Source organism: Grammomys surdaster, unplaced genomic scaffold (genome assembly GCF_004785775.1).
Source record: "Grammomys surdaster isolate TR1022 unplaced genomic scaffold, NIH_TR_1.0 513, whole genome shotgun sequence".
Taxonomy (NCBI): domain Eukaryota; kingdom Metazoa; phylum Chordata; class Mammalia; order Rodentia; family Muridae; genus Grammomys; species Grammomys surdaster.
In genome coordinates, this window is record NW_021604932.1 from 739627 (window position 1) to 761424 (window position 21798).

The 21798-nt window shown below is 37.5% G+C and overlaps 1 protein-coding gene and 1 pseudogene across 1 annotated transcript in view; one reads left to right on the forward strand and one right to left on the reverse strand.

The window, feature by feature from the left end:
- Nucleotides 1-21466, forward strand: part of LOC114633056 (cytochrome P450 2C37-like) — a 23190-nt gene extending 1724 nt beyond the window's left edge. Inside the window, exons 3-9 of the mRNA XM_028781680.1 lie at nt 107-256; nt 520-680; nt 2999-3175; nt 9202-9343; nt 11417-11604; nt 19011-19152; nt 20945-21466. Coding sequence (XP_028637513.1) covers nt 107-256; nt 520-680; nt 2999-3175; nt 9202-9343; nt 11417-11604; nt 19011-19152; nt 20945-21126 — 1142 coding nt within the window. The 3' untranslated portion in view covers nt 21127-21466. The remainder of the gene's footprint in view (nt 1-106; nt 257-519; nt 681-2998; nt 3176-9201; nt 9344-11416; nt 11605-19010; nt 19153-20944) is intronic.
- LOC114633058 overlaps nt 1-21798 on the reverse strand; it is a 108707-nt pseudogene that overhangs the window by 47679 nt on the left and 39230 nt on the right.

Below are 21798 nucleotides of genomic sequence, written 5' to 3' on the forward strand. Positions count from 1 at the left end.
CTCCTCCTCCTCCTCCTCCTCCTCCTCCTCCTCCTCCTCCTCCTCCTCCTTCTCCTTCTTCTATCTCTCTGGGATATACTCACTATTGTCTGTTCTTATTTGTTAGGCATTGTGTTTAGCAATGGAAATAGATGGAAAGACACGAGGCGTTTCTCACTCATGACTCTGAGGAATTTAGGCATGGGAAAAAGGAGCATTGAGGACCGTGTTCAAGATGAAGCACGGTGCCTTGTGGAGGAACTGAGGAAAACCAATGGTAAGTGTATTTTTAGTATCTGACATTTACTTCTTGATCTAAGTATGGCTGTATGAGTGATGTTGTTCCTAGCCTATTTAAAATATTTTTTTCTAGTGAGATGTATAGGTCTCATATTAACGTTACAATGCATTGCCAAGTCATGCATTCCCCTTAGCATAAATGTAGCATAAAATGTCTAAAGCATCTTAACATGTTAACAAGGGCAAGGTGTTTTCTATGTATATTTGAATGATATTTTACAAATGTTTCCATTTTCTCAGGCTCACCCTGTGATCCCACCTTCATCCTGGGCTGTGCTCCCTGCAATGTCATCTGCTCCATTATTTTCCAGGATCGTTTTGATTATAAAGATCAGGGTTTTCTTAACTTGATGGAAAAACTGAATGAAAATATCAAGATTCTGAGCACACCCTGGTTGCAGGTGAAGCCATGATCATTTTCTTCTGAGAAAACACTTACACTCTTGCTTACTCACAGGTCAAATTCAAAAAGCACAGAGTAGTGAAGTGGCCTGACAGTACAGTTCTTCTTAACATTATAGGAAGAATATTTGGAACGAAGTTCTAAACTTTTTGCTAGACAAATGAAAAACCAGAAGGACAAATGTCAGGATTGTTTTAGCCTGCTATCTTCATATCCATTGATTTCACCATTAACTTCCACAGAAATCGTTTGATTAAGTACTGTATTCACTTCTCAAAAGCTGGCAAGACAATCATAGGACGTTCTTCTACTACATAAATTTATTGGCCTCTTTTCAACAATTACCTACATCATCATATTACCAGGAAGGAATATCTTAGTATACAAAGACTACTTTCTTAAAGGGTAAAAACTATGTGTGGCAATGAAAGCTTTCAGGAAGCTGTTACTTCAGTGGTTTGGTGCATCAGCTAGAATTCTAGTTGACAGAGTAAGAGGAAGAATCAACAAGGTGCATGATTTCATTCTATGTGGATCATAAACATCCTCCCAGAATTGTCTTAAGCTTAGCTGGTTTTTCCTGCAAACTGCAAATGACTGTGTGAGAAACCCCACAATGGTTTTGGTATAGAATTTATGTTAATGCATGTACTCATTTCTGTAAAAAGGTGCTTGGTAAGAATAAAATCTACAGATCTTTAATTTCTTCTGTAAATTAAGTCATCTAGCTATCTTAACTTCTTTACAGTATGAGTGTAATTTATATATGTGGTATTTCTAACATGAGATTAGAATTTATTGGAGCCCCTGACTTTAGTGGGATTGCTTCAAGTTTTTCTCCATTTAGTTTGATGCCGGCTACTGGTTTGCTGTATATTGCTTTTACTATGTTTAGGACCTTGAATTCCTGATCTTTCCAAGACTTTTATCATGAAGGGGTGTTGAATTTTGTCAAATGCTTTCTCAGCATCTAGTGATATGACCATGTGGTTTTTTTTTCTTTGAGTTTGTTTATATAGTGGATTACATTGATGGATTTTCATATATTGAACCAACCCTGCATTCCTGGGATAAAGCCTACTTGATTATGATGGATAATTGTTTCGATGTGTTCTTGGATTTGGTTCGCTAGAATTTTATTGAGTAATTTTGCATCAATGTTCATAAGGGAGATTGGTCTGAAGTTCTCTTTCTTTGTTGGGTCTTTGTGTGATTTAGGTATGAGCATAATTGTGGCTTCATAGAATGAATTGGGCAGTGTACATTCGGTTTCTATTTTGTGGAATAGTTTGAAGACAATTGGAATTAGGTCTTCCTTGAAGGTCTGATAGAATTCTGCACTAAAACCATCTGGTCCCTGACTTTTCTTTGTAGGGAGACTTTTAATGACTGCTTCTATTTCTTTATGGATTATGGGACTGTTTAGATGGTTTATCTGGTCCTGATTTAACATTGGTAACTGGTATTTGTCTAGAAAATTGTCCATTTCATCCAAATTTTCCAATTTTGTTGAGTATAGGCTTTTGTATTATGATCTGATGATTTTTTTTAATTTCCTCAGTTTCTGTTGTTATGTCACCCTTTTCAGTTCTGATTTTATTAATTTGGATACTGTCTCTCTGCCTTCTGATTAGTCTAGCTAAGGATTTATCTATCTTGTTGATTTTCTTAAAGAACCAGCTCCTGGTTTTATTGATTCTTTGGATAGTTATTTTTGTTTCTATTTGGTTGATTTCAGCCCTGAGATTGATTATTTCCTTCCGTCTACTCCTCTTGGGTGTATTGGCTTCTTTTTGTTCTAGGTCTTTCAGGTGCATCATCAAGCTGCTAGTGTATGCTCCCTACAGTTTCTTTTTGTAGGCACTTAGAGCTATGAATTTTCCTCTTAGCACTGCTTTCATTGTATCCCATAGATTTTGGTATGATGCGTTATCATTTTCATTAAATTCTAAAAAGTTTTTAATTTCTTTCTTTATTTCTTCCCTTACCAGATTATCAAGGACTAGGGTGTTGTTCAGTTTCCATGTGAATGTGGGCTTTCCATTGTCTTTGTCATTCTTGAAGACCAGCCTTAGACCATGGTGATCCGATAGGATGCGGGGAATTATTTCAATTTTTTTCTGCCTGCCTCAGCTTCCCAAGTGCTGGGATTAAAGGCATGTGCTATGACTGCCCAATAACAAACTACCTCCTTAAGATGAATCCCATACATATTTTGATCTATCAATGCAAATCAGTCATGTGGTATGATATAAATATACCTGAATTACTTGACTACTATGTATTCACTTAGTAAATTCCTGCTTTTCCCTCTAGGTTTGCAATACATTTCCTGCTCTGCTTGATTATTGTCCAGGAAGTCATAAACAATTTTTTAAAAATTATGCTTTCATTAAAAATTACGTTTTGGAGAAAATAGAAGAACATGAAGAATCACTGAATATTACAATTCCTCGGGACTTTATTGATTATATCCTAATTCAAAAAGGGCAGGTAAAGTGTTTATATTCATTTATACAATTACTAAATTGATCAAATTCTTTATAGTTCTCAGAATACTCACTAATTTCCACTGATGTCTAAAATCATGACAATATCGTTTGAAAAACAATTTAGTATTTCTTTTTTTGCTTGAGTATTCCTAGATGAAATAAAATGAGTTTGTTAATTGACCTTGGTTTTAAAATTACAAACAAAAAGAGGAACATTTAAAACAATCCTGTGAGTAGAAAAGGCAACACAAAAGGCAGATAAGCTGAAATAAATTACAATTAGCCATACATCATAAACTGTCCTTTTTTTTTTTAGTAGAAAACTTTTTTTTTGAACATGAGATGGTTTTTTATAGCATGTTTTACAAGGGGAGGTGGTAAGAGGGGTCAGGTGGTGGAAAAGTACAGAATCTTCTTGGCCTGTGCCTTGAAACATGTCATGGTCTATACGGTACACTGCCTTGAATTATGATCTATCTGCTATTCTTCAGAAGATATGGCACACTGCTTGAGTTATGGTCTCCCTGCTATTCTTCAGAAGATATAGTACACTGCTTTGAGTCTATCTGCAGTTGCCAAGGAGGATCTTGCAGTTGCCAAGCTTCAGGGGACATTGTGCAGGTGGGGAAAGGTAGGGGGTGAGGGTAAGGGCAAGGGTCCTGGCTTCTGGCATCTCCTCCTTCTCTGTTTAGTTAGAGAAGGCGTCTTATGATCAATCCCAACTATGTAAGTTTTGAATTTGGATGTCTAATTATGGTAAACTGTCCTATCTTAACATGAACATGGCCATCATCATTCCACAGTTATGGATCACTAGTGTTTCCTATAGGATTTGACATATTTGTACTGATCTACAGGCATCTTGAAAGGACTGAATGATGTAGGGAGAGGGATACATTGGTAAGAGTGGGTAGATGAAAGAGTAAAGCTTTAAGAATAATTTCCAAAGAATTTATCTCAGTGACATTAGAGATGGGAATTATTTGGGTCTTGTCATGATTAACTGTTGGTATTGTATAATTTAGGAAAAACACAGTTTCCCTACAGTTTCTGAGGTATTCTCACGTTAAAAAAATCAATATAAATATCCATGGTTATTGGAAAGAATCAGTTCTGCTCTCTTTATCTCTCTTTACATATTTTGCTACCAGTCTAGTGTTCACATGTATTTATTCCTGAAACATTTTAACAATATTTAATATATGAGTTCCCCAACTTCAGTATTCACTTTTGCCAGAGTGCTTGACCATTCTGAATCCTTTGCTTTTCCATTTAAATTCTTAGATATGTTAATACTTTATACAAAAAGGACAATGGAGACTCATACAAAAATTGCACTTAGTCTCTCAATGATTTTAAGGGGTTTTTCCATTTTCAAAACAGAGATAAAACTAACATATGATGCTAATAAATGTATTTTGAATGCTCTGTGGTGTTATTTAGTGCATTTACAAATATTCCACTTACCAGGTATCTACTTTAAAAACTCTGTATCACTCTGTGAAACAAACCATAGTCATTAACAACTACTCCCCAAATTCCACCACATTATTAGTAACTGTTAGAGTGATTTTTTTATAGACATTTCTCTGTCTCTGTAGCTAAGTAAACTAAAATCGAAACCAGCTCTTTGTGTTTGAGACTTTACATTCTGTCTTCTTGCACTTGCATAAAATCTTAGATGTGTCTGTAAGTGCAGTTTGCTTCCATACTTCCTACTTCTGTTACAGCAAACTTCATTTACAAGGACGAGAACCACATGCAGATCTTCATCATTCATGTATCTTTGTGTTACTTCTACCTCCAACTTGCCTAAGGAATTTATCAGGAAATATCTGTGTACATGTTTTTTGGCAGCATGTTTCCATTTTATGTGTGTATATCTCCAATACTGGGGTTTCTGATTTAAATGGAAATTTCATATTATCTTTGTAAAGGATAGCTGAAATTTTCTTTTTTTTTGCATTTTTTTATTGGATGTTTTATTTACATTTCCTATGTTGTCCCCTTACCCCATCCCCCACCCACCCCGGAACCCCCAATCCCCTCACCCCTCCTCCTTCCTCTCTGTGGATGTAACCTCTATCTACCCCCCCACTCCCACCTCCCCACCCTCAAAATTCCCACCCCCTGGGGCATCCAGCCTTCATGAGGTCAAGGTTTTCAACAGACAATATATAATTTAATAGATAAAAGATCCTTTATTTTTTTAAGTTTTATTTCATATGTAAGGCAAGTTTGTCTGCACATGAGTCTGTGCACAGACATCTAAGTTCTTCAGGTCTTTATGATGATCTGTGGGTCAGCACTACAAGGCTTAAATATTATACTGTGTAGTAGGTTTCCACATTGGGGTAATTTTCTCCACAGTTTCATTTCAATCTGTGGATTATATTTTCCATTTAAACATTATTACAGATGCAAGTGATTAATAAGATTAATTTGAGGAGTATTTCCATTATTTTAAAATAATTTCAGTTTTGAACACTTTTGCATGAACAATTTTTCATCTACTAATACAGTTTTTTTTTCCTTAGTGTCAAAAATGGTTTTAAGTGGATACATCTTTCATGTCTTTGATTATGAAATCTTAAATCTTTTTCCATTACTATGAATGTGATTATTTCTTTAATTTCATTTTAGTTCACTGATTTCTATTTTAGAAAGGCATAACTAAGTTTAATTTTTAACCTTGAAATTATGCTGAGACAGTTTACAATTATTAGGATTTTTCCTCTTTTGCTTTACATGGGATTTTATATTTGTTTTGTATGACATTGATGCAGTTAATTTTGTTGAGATTAGGAAAAGCAAATATTTGTCTTTCCTGAAGAATATTTACTTCTGTGTTGAATGGAGTGTTCTGTATATGTGTTTTAGGTTTAGATAATTTCTAGTGTTCTAAAAGTCATTTATTTTCCAATCAATTCATTTCTTTCTGGATGCTCTGTATGTAATTGAATATTAATTATGGTGAATTTCATAGTTTTATTGTAAAAAGGTTAATTAGGGTTTGGAATATCTGCTTGATATTTATTGGAGATCACTTATTTGATGCACACATTTACAATTCTATAATTTTTAATTAATTTAGCACATTTATAAAATCAACTCAACATCTTTATATTGCTTTTTGTTTTTTTATATTTTTTATTTATTTATCTATTTTAAACTCCAGATTTTAATCCTCTCCCAGTCCACTCTCTGACTGTTCCACATCTCATATCTCCTCCCCAACTCAAGCTCTCCATCTTCTTGAGGATGTCCTCACACCCTACCCCTACCCCACGAGATCGCCCCACTCCCTGGGGCCTCAGTCTCTTGAGAGTTAGGTGTATCTTCTCTGACTAAACCCAGACCCAGCAGTCCTCTCCTGTATATGTTTTGTGTGCCTCATATCACCTGGTGTATGCTGCCTAGTTGGTGATCAAGTGTCTGAGAGATCTCAAGAGTCCAGATTAATTGAGACTGCTGGTCGTCTTACAGGGTCACCTTTCTCCTCAGTTTCTTCCAGCTTTTCCCTAATTCAACCACAGAGGTGAGCAGTTTCAGCCCATTGGTTGGGTGCAAATCTCTACACTGACTCTTTCAGCTGCTTATTGGATCTTCTGGAGGGCAGTCATAAGTCCCTTTTCGAAAGCATTCCATAGTCTCAGTAATAGTGTTAAGTCTTGTGGCCTCCTCTTAAGCTGGATCCCACTTTGGGCCTGCTGCTGACCTTCTTTTCCTCAGGCTCCTCTCCAATTCGATCCCTGAAGTTCTTTCCGACAGCAACAATTATGGGTCAGAGGTTTGACTATGGGATGGCAACCTCATCCCTCACTTGATGCCCTGTCTTTCTGCTGGAGGTGGGCTCTACAAGTTCCCTCTCTCCAACGCAAGCATTTCATCTAAGGTCCGTTTGAGTCCTGAAGGTCACCTCCCAAGTCTCTGGTATATTCTGGAGGGTATCCCCTATCTCCTACCTCCCAAGATTTCATGTTTCCACTTTTTTCTGCTTGCTCTCAGGGATTTCAATCCTTTTCCCCGACTCAATACCAGATCTTTTCCCCCCTCTTTGTACCCCATCCACTTTCCCCCCAGTGTCCCTCCTTTCCCCCTTATGGTTGTTTTCTTCTCCTTCCCAAGTTGGACTGAGGTATCCTCACTTGGGGCCTTCAGCTTGTTGGCCTTTTTGAGTTCTTTGGATTATATCTTGAGTATTCAGCCCTTTTTTGTTTTGGACAATATCCACTTGTTAGTGAGTACATACCATGCATGTCCTTTTGGGTCTGAGTTACCTCTCTCAGGATGAGATTTTCTAGTTCCATCCATTTGCCTCCAAAACTCAGGATGTCCTCATTCTTAGTAATTTGGGAGAGAGAAACCCACAGTCAGTTGTTCTCTGCAATTTTACTAGATGATTCTTTCTCCATTTGCTCCACAAAGAAGCTTTATTAATGAGATGTGAAAGATATATTAGTGTATTGGTATCAAGAAAGTTATTTATAAAACAGGTAAGCATTTCACAAGTTTAAGAACTATTACCTCAATAGAATGGTTGGTTAGGTTTCCAGTAACACCATGACTTCCCTATTGTTAAGCAATCTTTAAATACAAGTAGACAGCTGTTAGTTACTGCTAAGATATAACTTCCACAATTGCACCATTTTGTATCCAAATGCATTCCAGCATATGGAAATAAAATTACCATTTCAACATATGGAAATAAAATTATTAGTTTTTTAGTGTAAAACTTTGTAGGTATTTGAGGATAATTTTGATGCAAGCAATGCTATATTTAGTGTTAGAAAATGACTTGGAGCTGCATTACAAAGATAGACCAGTGGTTTTGTATGGCAGATATCAATACAGAGAAAGTTAGTGATTTTTAATAGTGTTGGTTATACAATATTAAATGCACTGGAAGCCATCTAGATTTTATGAACACATAATCCATTTGATACTTAAAAAATGATAATGATGTTTTGCTATAATCTCCAGTCTGAACATTTGAAGCTATAACCTTGTTGACAGTTCTGTAGCACGTCATCTTCTCAGCTTCATGAACTGCATTTCTCCTAATGTCTCTGTTATCCCTTGATGGTCAAGAGTAGTTCTCACTCTTTCTTTATGACCTATGTCTGGTCAAATTAGGTAGTCCATCCCTCCCTTCCTATTCCACTTGTCACTATTAGCACCATGTTGCTAGTTGATAAGACATGCAATTGACCCAAGTCATCTTCACTGTGTCAATACAATCTTTCTAGCTGTGCTTCCTTATCTCTTTTACACAATTGAAATTTATGGTAAGTCTACAATTTGAGTCCATGAATAACTTTTTAAAAAGTTAATAGCAAATTCTTCTTAAAAGATTTGCCACATTTCGAATATCTGGTCTGTAATTTTCCACTTCCTATTAATTTAAATTATGTTTCCTCACAAATGAAAAGAAATCTATTTAGGAGTGCTCTATCAATAATCTATTGAATTCAGGAAAAACAGACTTCTTGTAACCCAGTGTTGAAATAGTAGAGTAAGCATAAAGCATTAGAGGCAAGTGTCTGCCAATGTTTTTATTATGTTTATCATATAAACTATTAAAACAGATTTTAATAAGAGAAAAATAGACATAGATAAACAAAATCATCTTTTTTTCCATTTTCTCTATAGACTTATCAAGCATTGTACACACAAACATACATATACCTTAGACATAGATAAACAAAATCATCTTCTTTTCCATTTTTTTCTATAGACTTATCAAGCATTGTACACACAAACATACATATACCTGGGCAGATAATATTTGGAATGCAATTTCAGGCAAACAAGAAATATAAATATAAAAAAATAAAATTTAGACTATCTATACCACAATCTCTGAAATGTCATATTAGTTTCCACCACTACTGTACATTTAGAGACTGTGTTGGCCACAAGGTAAAGTTGTCCAATATTGTGGACTTGTTGTGGTTCTGTGTTCAATAAATAAATAAATAAATAAATAAATAAATAAATAAAATTATTGTATCAAACCATTCTTAGGAAAACCGCAGTGAATCACTGAAAAATATGCTTGAACATCTGGCCACAACAGCGGCTGATCTATTTGCTGCTGGAACAGAGACAACAAGCACAACGCTGAGATATGCTCTCCTACTCCTGCTGAAGTATCCACATGTCACAGGTGAGGATGATACAGGTGATGAACCACCTGCATTCCTGTAAGATGCTGATAAGATGCTGGCTAGTGGCCTGCATTTTGTCATCTAACATCTCAGTATTTCATTTTCTGTTTGACTGGCTGTAATGAGAAGGGTGATTGAGAAAAGCAGAGACCTTGTGTTCTGGGTTCCCAGGCAGGGGTTAGGCACCATCTGAATATATTGGACTGTGATTGCATATTGTTTTATTACACATATTGAGGATTATGGAACATACAAATAGTTGTTACTTGAATCTTGTCACTGTTGCATAATGAGAAAATAGTTGGAGAAAATAGTGTCAAACTACACATGTCCGCACATAAATTGAAAACAAATATTGAATTTTAACAAATATCTGATTTAAAATGTCTTTCATCAATGACTATCATAACAGATAGCTATATTTAAATTTATTGTTTAAACTATTTAATTATTTATATTTTATCATGATCCTAAATAATAAATATATGCTAATGAGTAATAATCCTAATTTTATAGGACAATGTCATACATCTATGTCATGGCAGTTCTGTATGCCTAAATCTATTCTTGATCATGAAATGCATGTTTATAATGCTGCTGGGGCACAATCTCCATGCCCTGCATAACCTTGCATTAATGTAACAAACATGCCACATTTCCCAGAGCCCATTTTAAAATGTCTGACATGATGGCACATGCTTGTAATCTTAGTACTGGAGATATGCAGACAACAGAACTTAGGTATTCACTGGGTAGATGGTCTAGCCTAATCAATTCACTGAAGGTTCTTAGAGACTGAGAAGAAACAGGAGAATGACTCCTGGAGAGCACCTAACATTATCATCCTGCCTCCAATATCTAAGTAAATGAGTGCAAATGCACATCTATAAATGTTTATTTATAGACACACACACACACACACACACACACAGAGGCAAATGCTTTACACACAAGTAGTAACTATTTAGTAGGTGAGTGGTATGAATACAATTGCAGTATGTATGGTTGTAGGGTTAATGGGGTCCTCCGTCCTCTCTGCAACAGGGCTCAGGCCTCTTCGAAAGGCAGGACACAGGAGTTTTGACTGTGCTTACCTCACAGTGACAAGAGGGTGTCCGGCTTTGGGGAAGCTGTGGGACACCACTCAGAGCTGGAGAAGCATAGTCTGAGGTCCAGGGAACAGTCAGAGCTGGCTCAGCGAACCTGGGGCCTGCAGGCAGGCCGGGGGCCTTCTGGTTCTCAGACTCTCAGATATCCAGGCACCACTGGGAGTCAAGAATGGAGTGGGAGTTGGATCAATGGAGTGGGGGCTGGATCTAGCCCAAGGATAATGGGGAAATGGGAGAACTCCAGCTGGGTCCAGTGGGGATAGTCCTTTGCTTAGTTGGTGGACGTGGGGAGGGCTGGCTTGGCTTGGGAGCACAGAGAGGCCTTGTATTAGAGATCAGGTGTGGCTCTATAGGTAAAGGCTTGATCTATGGCTCTCCACAGTGGATCCCAATGAAAGGAGGAAGTCCATGGTTTTAAGGCATTAATTGCCATGGTGGGAAGTGGATGAGTAAACCCATAACCCAGTTCTCAGGGCGAGCCTGAGGTTAAATATCTTTTGCAAGGAGGAGTGTCTGGAAAAGGGAGTTTATTGGCTAGGCCTTCAGGCTTTTAGGTACCTCATTAAAATGGAGATCTGTTTTGAAGTGAAGTGAACACAGGTCACTCCTCTAACTGTGGAGGAGCTTGGGCTCACGCACTAATATGACTGATGACCACAAATCTATGGATGGCTGCAGCCTTGTGCCAGGAACCTGGTGTCCAGGATCATGGAAAAACGCCTTCTGTCCCTTCAGGGTCACTGGGGTTTCTACCTTGCTCAACCAGTACCGAGGCTGCCTTTCACGATCCTACATAGGTGTGTATGGTGTGTGTGTGTGTGTGTGCTGATCAGAGGTCTTTTCAAATTTTCTATTAATAATGACACTTTTGGGCATCTTCCTTATGCCCTAGACAGCCCTGCTTTGTTCTGAAAAACATGTCACTTCTCTCCTTTTCCAATACTTCTCTCTGTGACCAATTAGCTAAAGTCCAGGAAGAGATTGAGCGTGTGGTCGGCAAAAACCGAAGCCCCTGCATGCAGGACAGGAGCCACATGCCCTATACAGATGCCATGATTCACGAGGTCCAGAGGTTCATTGACCTCATCCCCAACAACCTGCCCCATGAAGTGACCTGTGACATTAAATTCAGGAACTACTTCATCCCCAAGGTAAGCTTATGTTTTTGCATCTCCATACCTTTGGTGCTCCCAGATTCACAATGTGGTTCCAGTCCATCGAGTCACATAGTGCTATGAGTGCCTTATGCTGATTCCTGATTGGGATAGCAGCTCTATAGCAGGCAGGGACACAGTAGTGACACTTCCACATTTGCTCTGCTTTCCAAATATTGTAGTAAAGCTTAAGTGCTTACATTTTCGTGTTTATTTTCCAACATTTTGTCAATTTCCCCAAAAACTCCTCTAGAATGTTATAGAATTTTTAAAGTAATACCACTTAATTATAAAGAGTTTATATCCTGAATTCCTCAATTCATCCCTAAGATTATGTCATTCTTCTATTTGGCCTGTTTGTTTTTCTGTGTAATACTTCTTTTCAATGATGTAGCTTATTTTCTTAGACTTTTACTGAAATATATTCTGAGACTTTTACAGACTAGTTAATGCTCTCTTCCTACAATTTTTCTAATCCCTTTGCATTTCTTTTTATATGGTTTGTAGAAACAATTGATTTCATTTCATTTTGGTACTTTATTTACCCTTGCAAAATTAACTAATTGTTCTTAATTTATCTATAAAAGTATGTGGAATTTCAAGGTGTTGTCTGAGTTAATATTTCTATGTATTTTTCAGATCCTTGTTCTTAATTTCTGCCTGTTATTGAACCAATCAATAAATTACAGATAACACTTAACAGACCTGCTTTTTAATTTCTGTAGTCACTAAAATCCAATGATGACTATACATAATTGAATAGAAAGAAGTAAAATAATTCAAATTAATAACTCAAGCTATTCATTTATGTAACCTTCCCAGAAAATAGCTGATGTTGATATAAGTGCTATAAAATACAAAATGATTGAATGAAGAGGTTCAACTAATCTAATGGACAAACCAGTTCTATTTCTGATCAACAATGAATATAACTTGAAGGTTCAAGCCTGTAGTTAAGGTTGATATTTTAAGACTTTTAGTTGTCATAAGAATAAGAAAATGGGCTGTAATCTCTTACTTTGACATGAATTTTAGTTACACATGTGTGGATATCCTTTCCAAGTTTACTTTCTGCACCCATGATTACAGTAAATGTATTGGCTAATGTTTTATCACTAATATAACTGCTGTAATCATATGAATTGGTTTGAATTTGGTCTAACATTTTCTCCCTTGGGATGTCATTAATGCAGAACTCTGGCCCTGATATGGAATTGGATATGAATGGAAAACATCATATAATATATATATTATTATATAAATAATATAAATGTAAATAAAATATAAGTATATGCTTCAGATTAATTATCAGAGAGTCTACTAAGTTTAGAATAATAAGCCTTTGATTAACATCTTTCAGGTACTCTCAGATTCACACCTACTTAGCCAGATATTTTAGTTAACAATCTAAAGGCTTTCTATTGTGAGTTGATATATAATTATTTTTATCATTTTAAAATAATATATATAAAGATTGTATTTTATGGGAAAAATTAATACCAATAATAAGGTCACAGTTACTAATTTCATTCTGTGGCAAAGTTGACTTGATTTTACAAAGTGGTAATGGGTCTTACCCTATGATCAGACTTGGTAGAATGCTCATTCTTCACTGTTTTGGCCAAAACACATACCTGGGATAAAACTTTTGTTTTCCAGTAGTGACATCTATGCTATTATAATTTAATTTTTTATGTCTTTATACCTAACTAAGTGATAAATAGGCTAAAGAATGAGACAGGAATGGCATATTTCCCTGATCCCCTCCTCAGGTTTACTGTCTTGTTTAGAGTTACATCTGCTGAGCTCAAACTCCTTCACTCCTTTGCTAGCTGTTCCTGATGTGACTGTTCTCTTTTGTGTCTAGGGAGCTAGAGTAACTCATTCTTTTCCTTCATAAAAACCCATGGTACAGAAACAAGCATCCCTATGTTGCTGGGATCACAGTCTTTTCCAATTACAATGCTGTCACAAACATGTGGCTTGCTCTGTCCTCCTGGAGCCAAAGATCTCAGCAGAGATAGATACTAAGCTAAGAAACAATCAACTTTACCTGCAGCTTTCCCAATGCAATAGAGCATGAAAATGCTGCTAATCCTTTGAGTTCTGCCATTGTAGGAGAAAGCAGTCACAGATGCTGTGCAAACAAATGAGGAGGAATGTAATTGTATGGAGTCTGGAATCTAATTTTCATGTACTTTCCACAAACCAAAAATATTCTTTCATTTTTTAAAATTTAAAATACATTTCGTTAAGTTGCCATGCTCAAAGACAGATGGAAAGAAAGACAGAGACAGAGACAGACAGACAGACAGACAGACAGACAGACAGGATAGAGAGGATTACAGCCTATGAAAGAATTGTAGAGAACATTCCCATCTGTTTGAAATTTGAGGATTGTGTGAGATCAGTTTTATTATGTGAAGAGAATCTGACAGTACCAGTTTGAACTGCTTACATGCATCTTCAGCTTTTTCTTTTTTAGCTGTAATTGCACTAAAAACATGACCATCACTTCTTTTTTTATTATTTTATTTTTACTTATTCACTTTACATTTTGCTCACTAACCCTGCTCCTGGTCACCACCTCCCACAATTCTTCCCACATCACTCCTTCCCTTCTCCTCTGAGCAGGTCCCCCCAACCCCAGCATACCTCCACCCAGGCACTTCTGCAAGACTAGGTGCTTCCTCCCCCATTGAGGTCAGACAAGGTGGCCCAGCTAGAACAGCTCACACTTATAGGCAACATCTTTGGGATAACCCCCACTCCAGTTGCTTGGTAACCATATGAAGACCAGACTGCACATCTGCTACATATGTGCAGGGAGACCTAGATAAGGCCAGTGTATGTTTTTTGGTTGGGGGTTTAGACAGAACTCTGAGGATCCAGGTTAGTCGACACTGTTGGTCTTCCTGTGGAGTTACAATCCCCTTCGTGGCCCCACAATCCTTCCTCCTATTATTCCATAAGAGTTCCTAAGCTCCGTCTACCATTTGGCTGTGAGTGTTTGTTTCTGTCTGAGTCCGTTGCTGGGTAAAGCCTCTGAGAGGACAACATAATCCTGTCTGTAAGCATAAGAGACTATCATTAATAGTATTAGAGATTGATGCTTGTTGATGGCATGGGTCTCTAGTTGGACTGGTTATTGATTGGCCGTTTCTTCAGACTCTGCTCTATCCAAAGTGCTTGCATTTCTTGTAGACAAGATAGATATTGGATTGAACATTTTGAGGGCAGGTTGGTATCTCTATTGCTCTATTGGGGTTCCTGCCTAGATACAGGAGGTGGCCTCTTCAGGACCAATATTCCAGATGTAGTGAGTCACAGCTATGATCACCTCCATTGATTCTTGGACTTCTTCTGTATCCCTGTCCTCTGTATCATCCTGACAATGCCCCTCACCTCCTAACCCCATCAACTGCAGATTTCTCTTCATTTTCATGGCCATCTACCCATCTCTCCTGTCCTTTCCTACACCTAATCCTGAACCCTTCTTTCTCCTCCCAATACCCTCTCCCTCCCACATGCCTCCCTCCTTTTGCCTCTTATGACTATTTTATTCCCCCTTCTAAGTGAGATTCAAATCTCCTTGCTTAGGCCTTAATTCCTGTTTAGCATCTTTGACTCTGTGACGTGTAACATGGTACCTGTATTTTATGGCTAATTTATAAGTGAATACATGCATATCTTTTTGGGACTTGGTTAGGAATTGGTGCTTGCCCATGGGATCAATCCCCAGTTGCACCAGTCACTGGATAGTATTTCCTTCAGTCTCCGTTCCACTTTTGTCCCTTCATTCCTATTAGACAGGAACAATTCTGGAAACAGAATTCCTGAAGACAGGAAAATTTTTGAACATGGATTGGTGAGCCAGTCCCTGCACTGGTGTCCCTGTCTATCTACTGGAGGTAGTCTCTTCAGGTTCCATCTCCTCATTGTTGGATATTTCAGCTAAGGTTATTCAAATTAAATCATGGAAGCCTTTCACATCCCAGGTCTCTGGGACTTTCTAGAGGACTCCTTCCCCTATCCCCAATCCCACTCTGCTGCATATTTCAATTCATTCTCATGGCCGTATAACCTTCTCTTCTCTCTCACTCCATACCTGATCCTGCCCTCCTTTCCAGTCCTCTTCACCTCTCCCAGCCAGATCCCTCCCTCCCTCTGCCTTCCATGATTATTCTATTTCCCTTTCTAAGTGGAATTGAAGTGATCACAATTAGGCCTTCCTTCTTGTTAAAGCTTCATATGGTCAGTGAGTTATATCATGGGTATTCTGAACTTTTTGGCTCATGTCCACTTATCAGTGAATACATACCGTATATGACCTTTTGGGTCTGAATAACCTCACTCAGGATCATATTTTCTATTCCATCCAGTATTCCATTGTGTAGATATACCACATTTTCTGTATCCATTCTTAAGTTGAGGGACATCTAGGTTGTTTCCTGTTTCTTAGTCACTTTTTTATTTATTTTGTTTTATTTTATTTAACATAATCTTATTTTCTGTCTCTCTTCCTTCCTATCCTCTTCGTTATTCCACGTCCATCCTACAGATAGTCCCATGTGTTTGTATTTATACAAATATACAGATTCCATATAAGAAAATAGACTATCACATGGTTATATTTGTATATATAAATTGTGCAAAAGAGCAAAAACAAGTGACATTTGTCCTTCTAAATTTTTTATACTTTGCTTAAGTAATCTTTTCATTGCTAAACACTCAAAACACAGTGCTCCATATGAAACCATAACCTATGTGACTTGGGAAAACCACATGATGAACTAGAGATGCAGGTACTGAGACTCTTATGTCCAAACCTGAAGCTAAGTAGAACAGAATCAGCAGTTTTGGTCCCAGATTTCTGATTTTAAATGTCACTGATAGCATGTTAGTCATATCACTGGGACTGATCTCAGATTCCACCTTGCTTCTTATGTACTCTCTATGTTAAAATATCACTGTTCTCATTTATATTAACCCTTTCTTTTTCTGGGTCTTCTACTATACTCCATTGATCAACTTGTCTGTTTTTGTACCAATACCATGCAGTTTTTATCACTATTGTTCTGTTGTACATCTTGAGGTCATGAATGGTGATTCCTCCAGAGGGTCTTTTATTGTTCAGAATTGTTTTGGCTATCCTGGATTTTTTTCATATGAAGTGAAGAATTGCTCTTTCAATGTTTCAACACAAAACAAAGCAATGAAATTTTGTTGGAAATTGCATTAAATCTATAGATTGCTTTTGATAAGAAGTCCATTTTCACTATGTGAATCCTACTGATCCAGGAGCATGGGAAATGTCTACAATTTCTGAGGTGTTCTTTGATTTCTTTCTTCAGTGACTTGAAGTTTTTGCCTTAGCAGTCTTTCACTTGCTTGATTAGAGTTACACCAAGATATTTTATATTATTTGTGGCTATTCTTAAGGATGCTGTTTTTCTAATTTTTTTCCTCAATCCAATTATCATTTGTATAAAGGAGGATCATTGATTCCTCTGAGTTAATTTTATATCCAGACACTTTGCTGAAGTTGTTTAATACTTGTAGGAGTTCTCTAGTAGATTGGGGGTCGCTTATATATACCATTCCATCATCTGCAAATTAGTGATACCTTGACATCTTCTTTTCCAATTTGTATCATCTTGATCCCCTTTTGTTGGTTATTGCTTTAGCTAAAATTTCAACTACTATATTAAATAGCTAGGGAGAGAGCAGGGAGCCTTGTCTTGTCCTTGATTTTAATTGGATTGATACAAGTTGGCTATTGGTCTGCTCTATATGGCTTTTATTATGTTTAGGTATGTATGTTGAATTCCTGGTCTTTCCAAGACATCTAACACGAAGGGTCATTGAATTCTGTTGAAGGCTTTTTCAGCATCTATTGAGATGATCTTGTGATTTTTTTTCTTCAAGTTTGTTTATATAGTGGATTGTGTAAATATTACCATGCCAAGAAGCTTGGTGGGTAGAACAGGTTGAGACCTATGAGATTCAGTGAGCACATCCCTGAGACTTAGGCAACTCCTCATTCCCTGCTAAAATTCTGGCCTGGAACAGGTGTCATGTTCTCCACATAAAAGAAACTTGCCATATGGTAACATAGGTACAAACAGAGTTCTCCTTGCTAATGAAAAACCTATAGACCGTGAGGGCTTAACCAATAACCTTCCTTTCCCAGAAATTCTTCCCTGTAAATGATATTTAATCTTGGGTAAGACCCTGAAAAAGGGGCTATGCATCCATTTTCACCATGGACAGCTAATAAATGATAAGATTAAGCATGGACTGTCACTTTCATCAAGACTCAACATGAGGAACCTGGAAAAGGCCTTTGTTTACAGACTCACAACATAATTCTCCCAAACAAGATCCCTCTGCTCTTCCAGCCTGTCTCCACCAAGCTAAACATCAATCACCCACCTCAGGGATTCCCTTCACTCAGCCCAAGTCTAGAGACTGTCCCCAGTCCAGCCCCACCACCATTCCATTCTCAGCTCTTCTGTGACTCCCAGCAGGGTCTGAATATCCAAGAGTCCCATGGCCCTACCTTCTTGGCCCAGGAACCTCTCCCAGACTCCCCACCAAACAGTTTCATTCCAGCTTTCCCACATCTCAAACTGTGCTTTCCCAGCCTTGGAGTGGTGTCTTGGTGCTTCCCAGCAGAGGCATGGGATAAACTCAGCCAAACTCGCTGCATTTCGCCTCCCCAAGAGGTCATGCCCAGCTGCAGAGCAGACAAAACCCACCACAAAATACATTGATGGATTTCCATATATTGAACCATCCCTTCATCCTTAGCATAAAACCTACTTTATCAGGGTGAATAATGTTTTCGATGTGTTCATGGATTACTTTTGCAAGTATTTTATTGTGTATTTTAGCATCAATGTTCATAAGAGAAATTGGTCTGAAGTTCTCTTTCTTTGTTGAATCTTTGTGTGGTTTAGGTATCAGGGTAATTGTGGCTTCATAAAATGAGTTTGGGAGTGTTTCTTCTGTTTCTATTTTGTGGAATAGTTTGAGGAGTATTGGAATTCACTCTTCTTTGAAAGTCTGCTAGAATACTGTACTAAAACCATCTGGCCCTGGGCTGTTTTGGGTTGGGAGGTTTTAATGACTGCTTCTCTTTCCTTAGAGGATATGAAACTGTTAAGCTAGTTTACCTGATCTTGATTTGACTTTGGTACATGGCATCTATCTAGAAAATAATCCATTTCATTCAGATTTTCCAGTTTTTCTAAGTATAAGTTTTTGAAGTATGACCTGGTGATATTTAAATAGATATTTAATCTCTTTTATGGAGGAGACAGTGAACTAGGTTATTTTCCTAATATTGTCTAGCTCAATGATTTCTTCATAACTTGGTGTCTCTGTGTATGTTGTTTCAGGGAACAATGGTAATAACATCACTGACATCAGTGCTACATGACAGTAAGGAGTTCCCCAACCCAGAGGTGTTTGACCCTGGCCACTTTCTAGATGGGAATGGAAATTTTAAGAAAAGTGACTACTTCATGCCTTTCTCAGCAGGTAATGCAAACTCATTTTCATGTGTCTGAATTGAAGTTTAAGTTGTTGTCCTAAAACACAATGACTGAAAGCAATTTGGAGAGGAAATTTCATGTTGCAACTTGTGCTCTAACATTAAGAAAGTCTGGACAGAAATTTAAGACAGGTACCTGGACTCTAAAAATGATGCAGAGGCCATGGAGGAGTGCTGCTAACAAGTTTCCTTCATCCTGCTTTCTAGTGAAACCCAGGATCTCCAACCCAGAAGTAGCACTACTCACAGTGAGCTGGGTCCTTCCACATCAATCATCAATCAAAAAAAAAAAAAAAAGGGGGCCACACAGGCTTGCTTACAGGCCTATCTTGTCAGGCATTTTCTTGAATGAGGTTCTGTATTTCCAAATAATACTAGCTTTGACCAAGTTGACATAAAATTAGCCAGCACAAAGTGGCCAAAGGACAGGCACACTGTGGCTATATTGGGACTTACATGGTGACATCCATAAGGTTAGTAGATTTTTAATTTGTACATAATCAGGAGCATATTCCAAGTGCTCATTCATTGACCTTGTTGAAACATGTTTCCTGTCAAAAGATAAAAAAGTGAAACCTTAGTTTTTGACAATCATTTATGACAATTTAAGAAAACTAGAATGTATATCATTGGCATTCTGCCTTTAGCTATATCACAAAGACACCAAGCAGTCCTCAATGACTTCTTCTGGAAATTAAACTTTATTTAGTCTTTGCTCACCTGAATGAACCTCCATGAATATGGAGATTGCCATATTTTGGCTTCTTCATTCTTATTGCTCCTTCCTCACTGCCTGGCTTAGGAAAACTGAAACAAGTTTCTAAACACACAGAGAAGCTCCAAAATCAAGCTCAGTCAGTCAAAAACACAGATGAGTGAACATGATGATACAGTTGGACTAGTGCAGTGAGAGAGACTCACACATCACTATCCCAGGGGACTATTACGAATTACCACATTTTTTAAAAAAAATTATTGGTTATTTTATTTATTTACATTTGAAAAGTTATCCCTCTTCCTGGTTTCCCCTCTGCAAAGACCCTATACCATCCTCTTCCCCCCTGCTTCTATGAGGAAACTCTCACACCCACCCACCCATTAGTGATAAAGATCAGGAACAAAAAAAGCCCAATATTTTAAAATATATATATTTATTATTAATGTTTCTTACTTGTATTCAATATATTTTAAACATGTACACTCGCACTTTATCTCTCCAGTCCTCCCATAAGCTCCAGCAAGATTCTCTCTCTCAATTTCATGTGCCCACTGAGTCCTCTATATGCTGCTACTGTGTATATGGGCCTATCTACTGCAATTTTGGCAACCTACCAGGGGCCACATCCATGACTAAACTAACTCTCCCTCTACTAATAGCCGTCAGTTGCCAATAGCTCCTCAGTTCGGATAAGCCATTGTGAGCATATTCTTAAAACTTGCTAGAATGGGCCATTTTTACAAAAGTAAACATGAGTTTGAAGACATGACTCAGCAGTTAGGATAACTTCCTTCTCTTGTAAAGGACCTGGGTTGAATGTTCTGCACCCATCTTCCATAGCTCTTGCTATTTCCTTAAGATCACATGCTATGTAAGAAATAAATGTGACCCGCCTTTGTCAACTTGCCTAATGTGGTATTCTCTCAACCATTCATCCATCTATCCACACATCCAATAACTCAACGGTTACTTTTAACCTCCAATATTAGTTAAAAGCACTGTGCATCTTGGGCTCACACTTGTGAATAAAACATAGTTACCTCTTTGACATTGTTTTACAGGGAAACGGATTTGTGCAGGAGAAGGCCTGGCACGCATGGAGCTGTTTCTATTCCTAACCAACATTTTACAGAACTTCAACCTGAAACCTCTGGTTGATCCAAAGGACATAGATACTACCCCAGTGCTCAGTGGATTGGCCTCAGTGCCTCCTGCCTTCCAGCTTTGCTTCATTCCTGCTTGAAAATAAAATGCATGGCTCCAGCTGGGACATATTCTGTAATCAATTTGAAGCTTTAATTCACTGCTTTCCACACTGGACATACTGTCTTTTATTAATTTCTTTGGCCTTCTCTTAATTTCATAAGGTTCTATGAACACACATTTACCAATTTGCAGATTCTGCACAAGTATTTCTGATAGTTCCTATTTTTCTAAAACACTATCACCATATGCTGTGATGATATGTACCTGATCCCACGTTGAGTATGATCTCATTATGAAATAGAAATTACTATTGTAGGATAATTCACAGTCACTTCTCTCCTGCATTTTCTTAATAATAAATTGTTTTGGTACACCTATTCTCAGGCGTTTCTTCCAATTCGAGTAGTAAATGAAAGAAAATGGAGTTTTAATACGTTTAATACATTTTGATCTGCTTAAAGAGACATATAGAGGATGTAATGAGAGAGTGCCAAAGAAGACATCAAATTGATACAACTGCTACATCCTTCTTCCAAAAAGGGACACTGGGTTATGTTTCCTAGCCATGGAAGAATACTTTGGACAGTCCCATGAACACCATATTTAACATGCTCCACTATGAGCTCTGAGATTAGCATAGTACTACATTAAGGAAAAGTCTACACATTCATACAACTGCGCCCCACCATGTAGACACTGTGAAGACCAG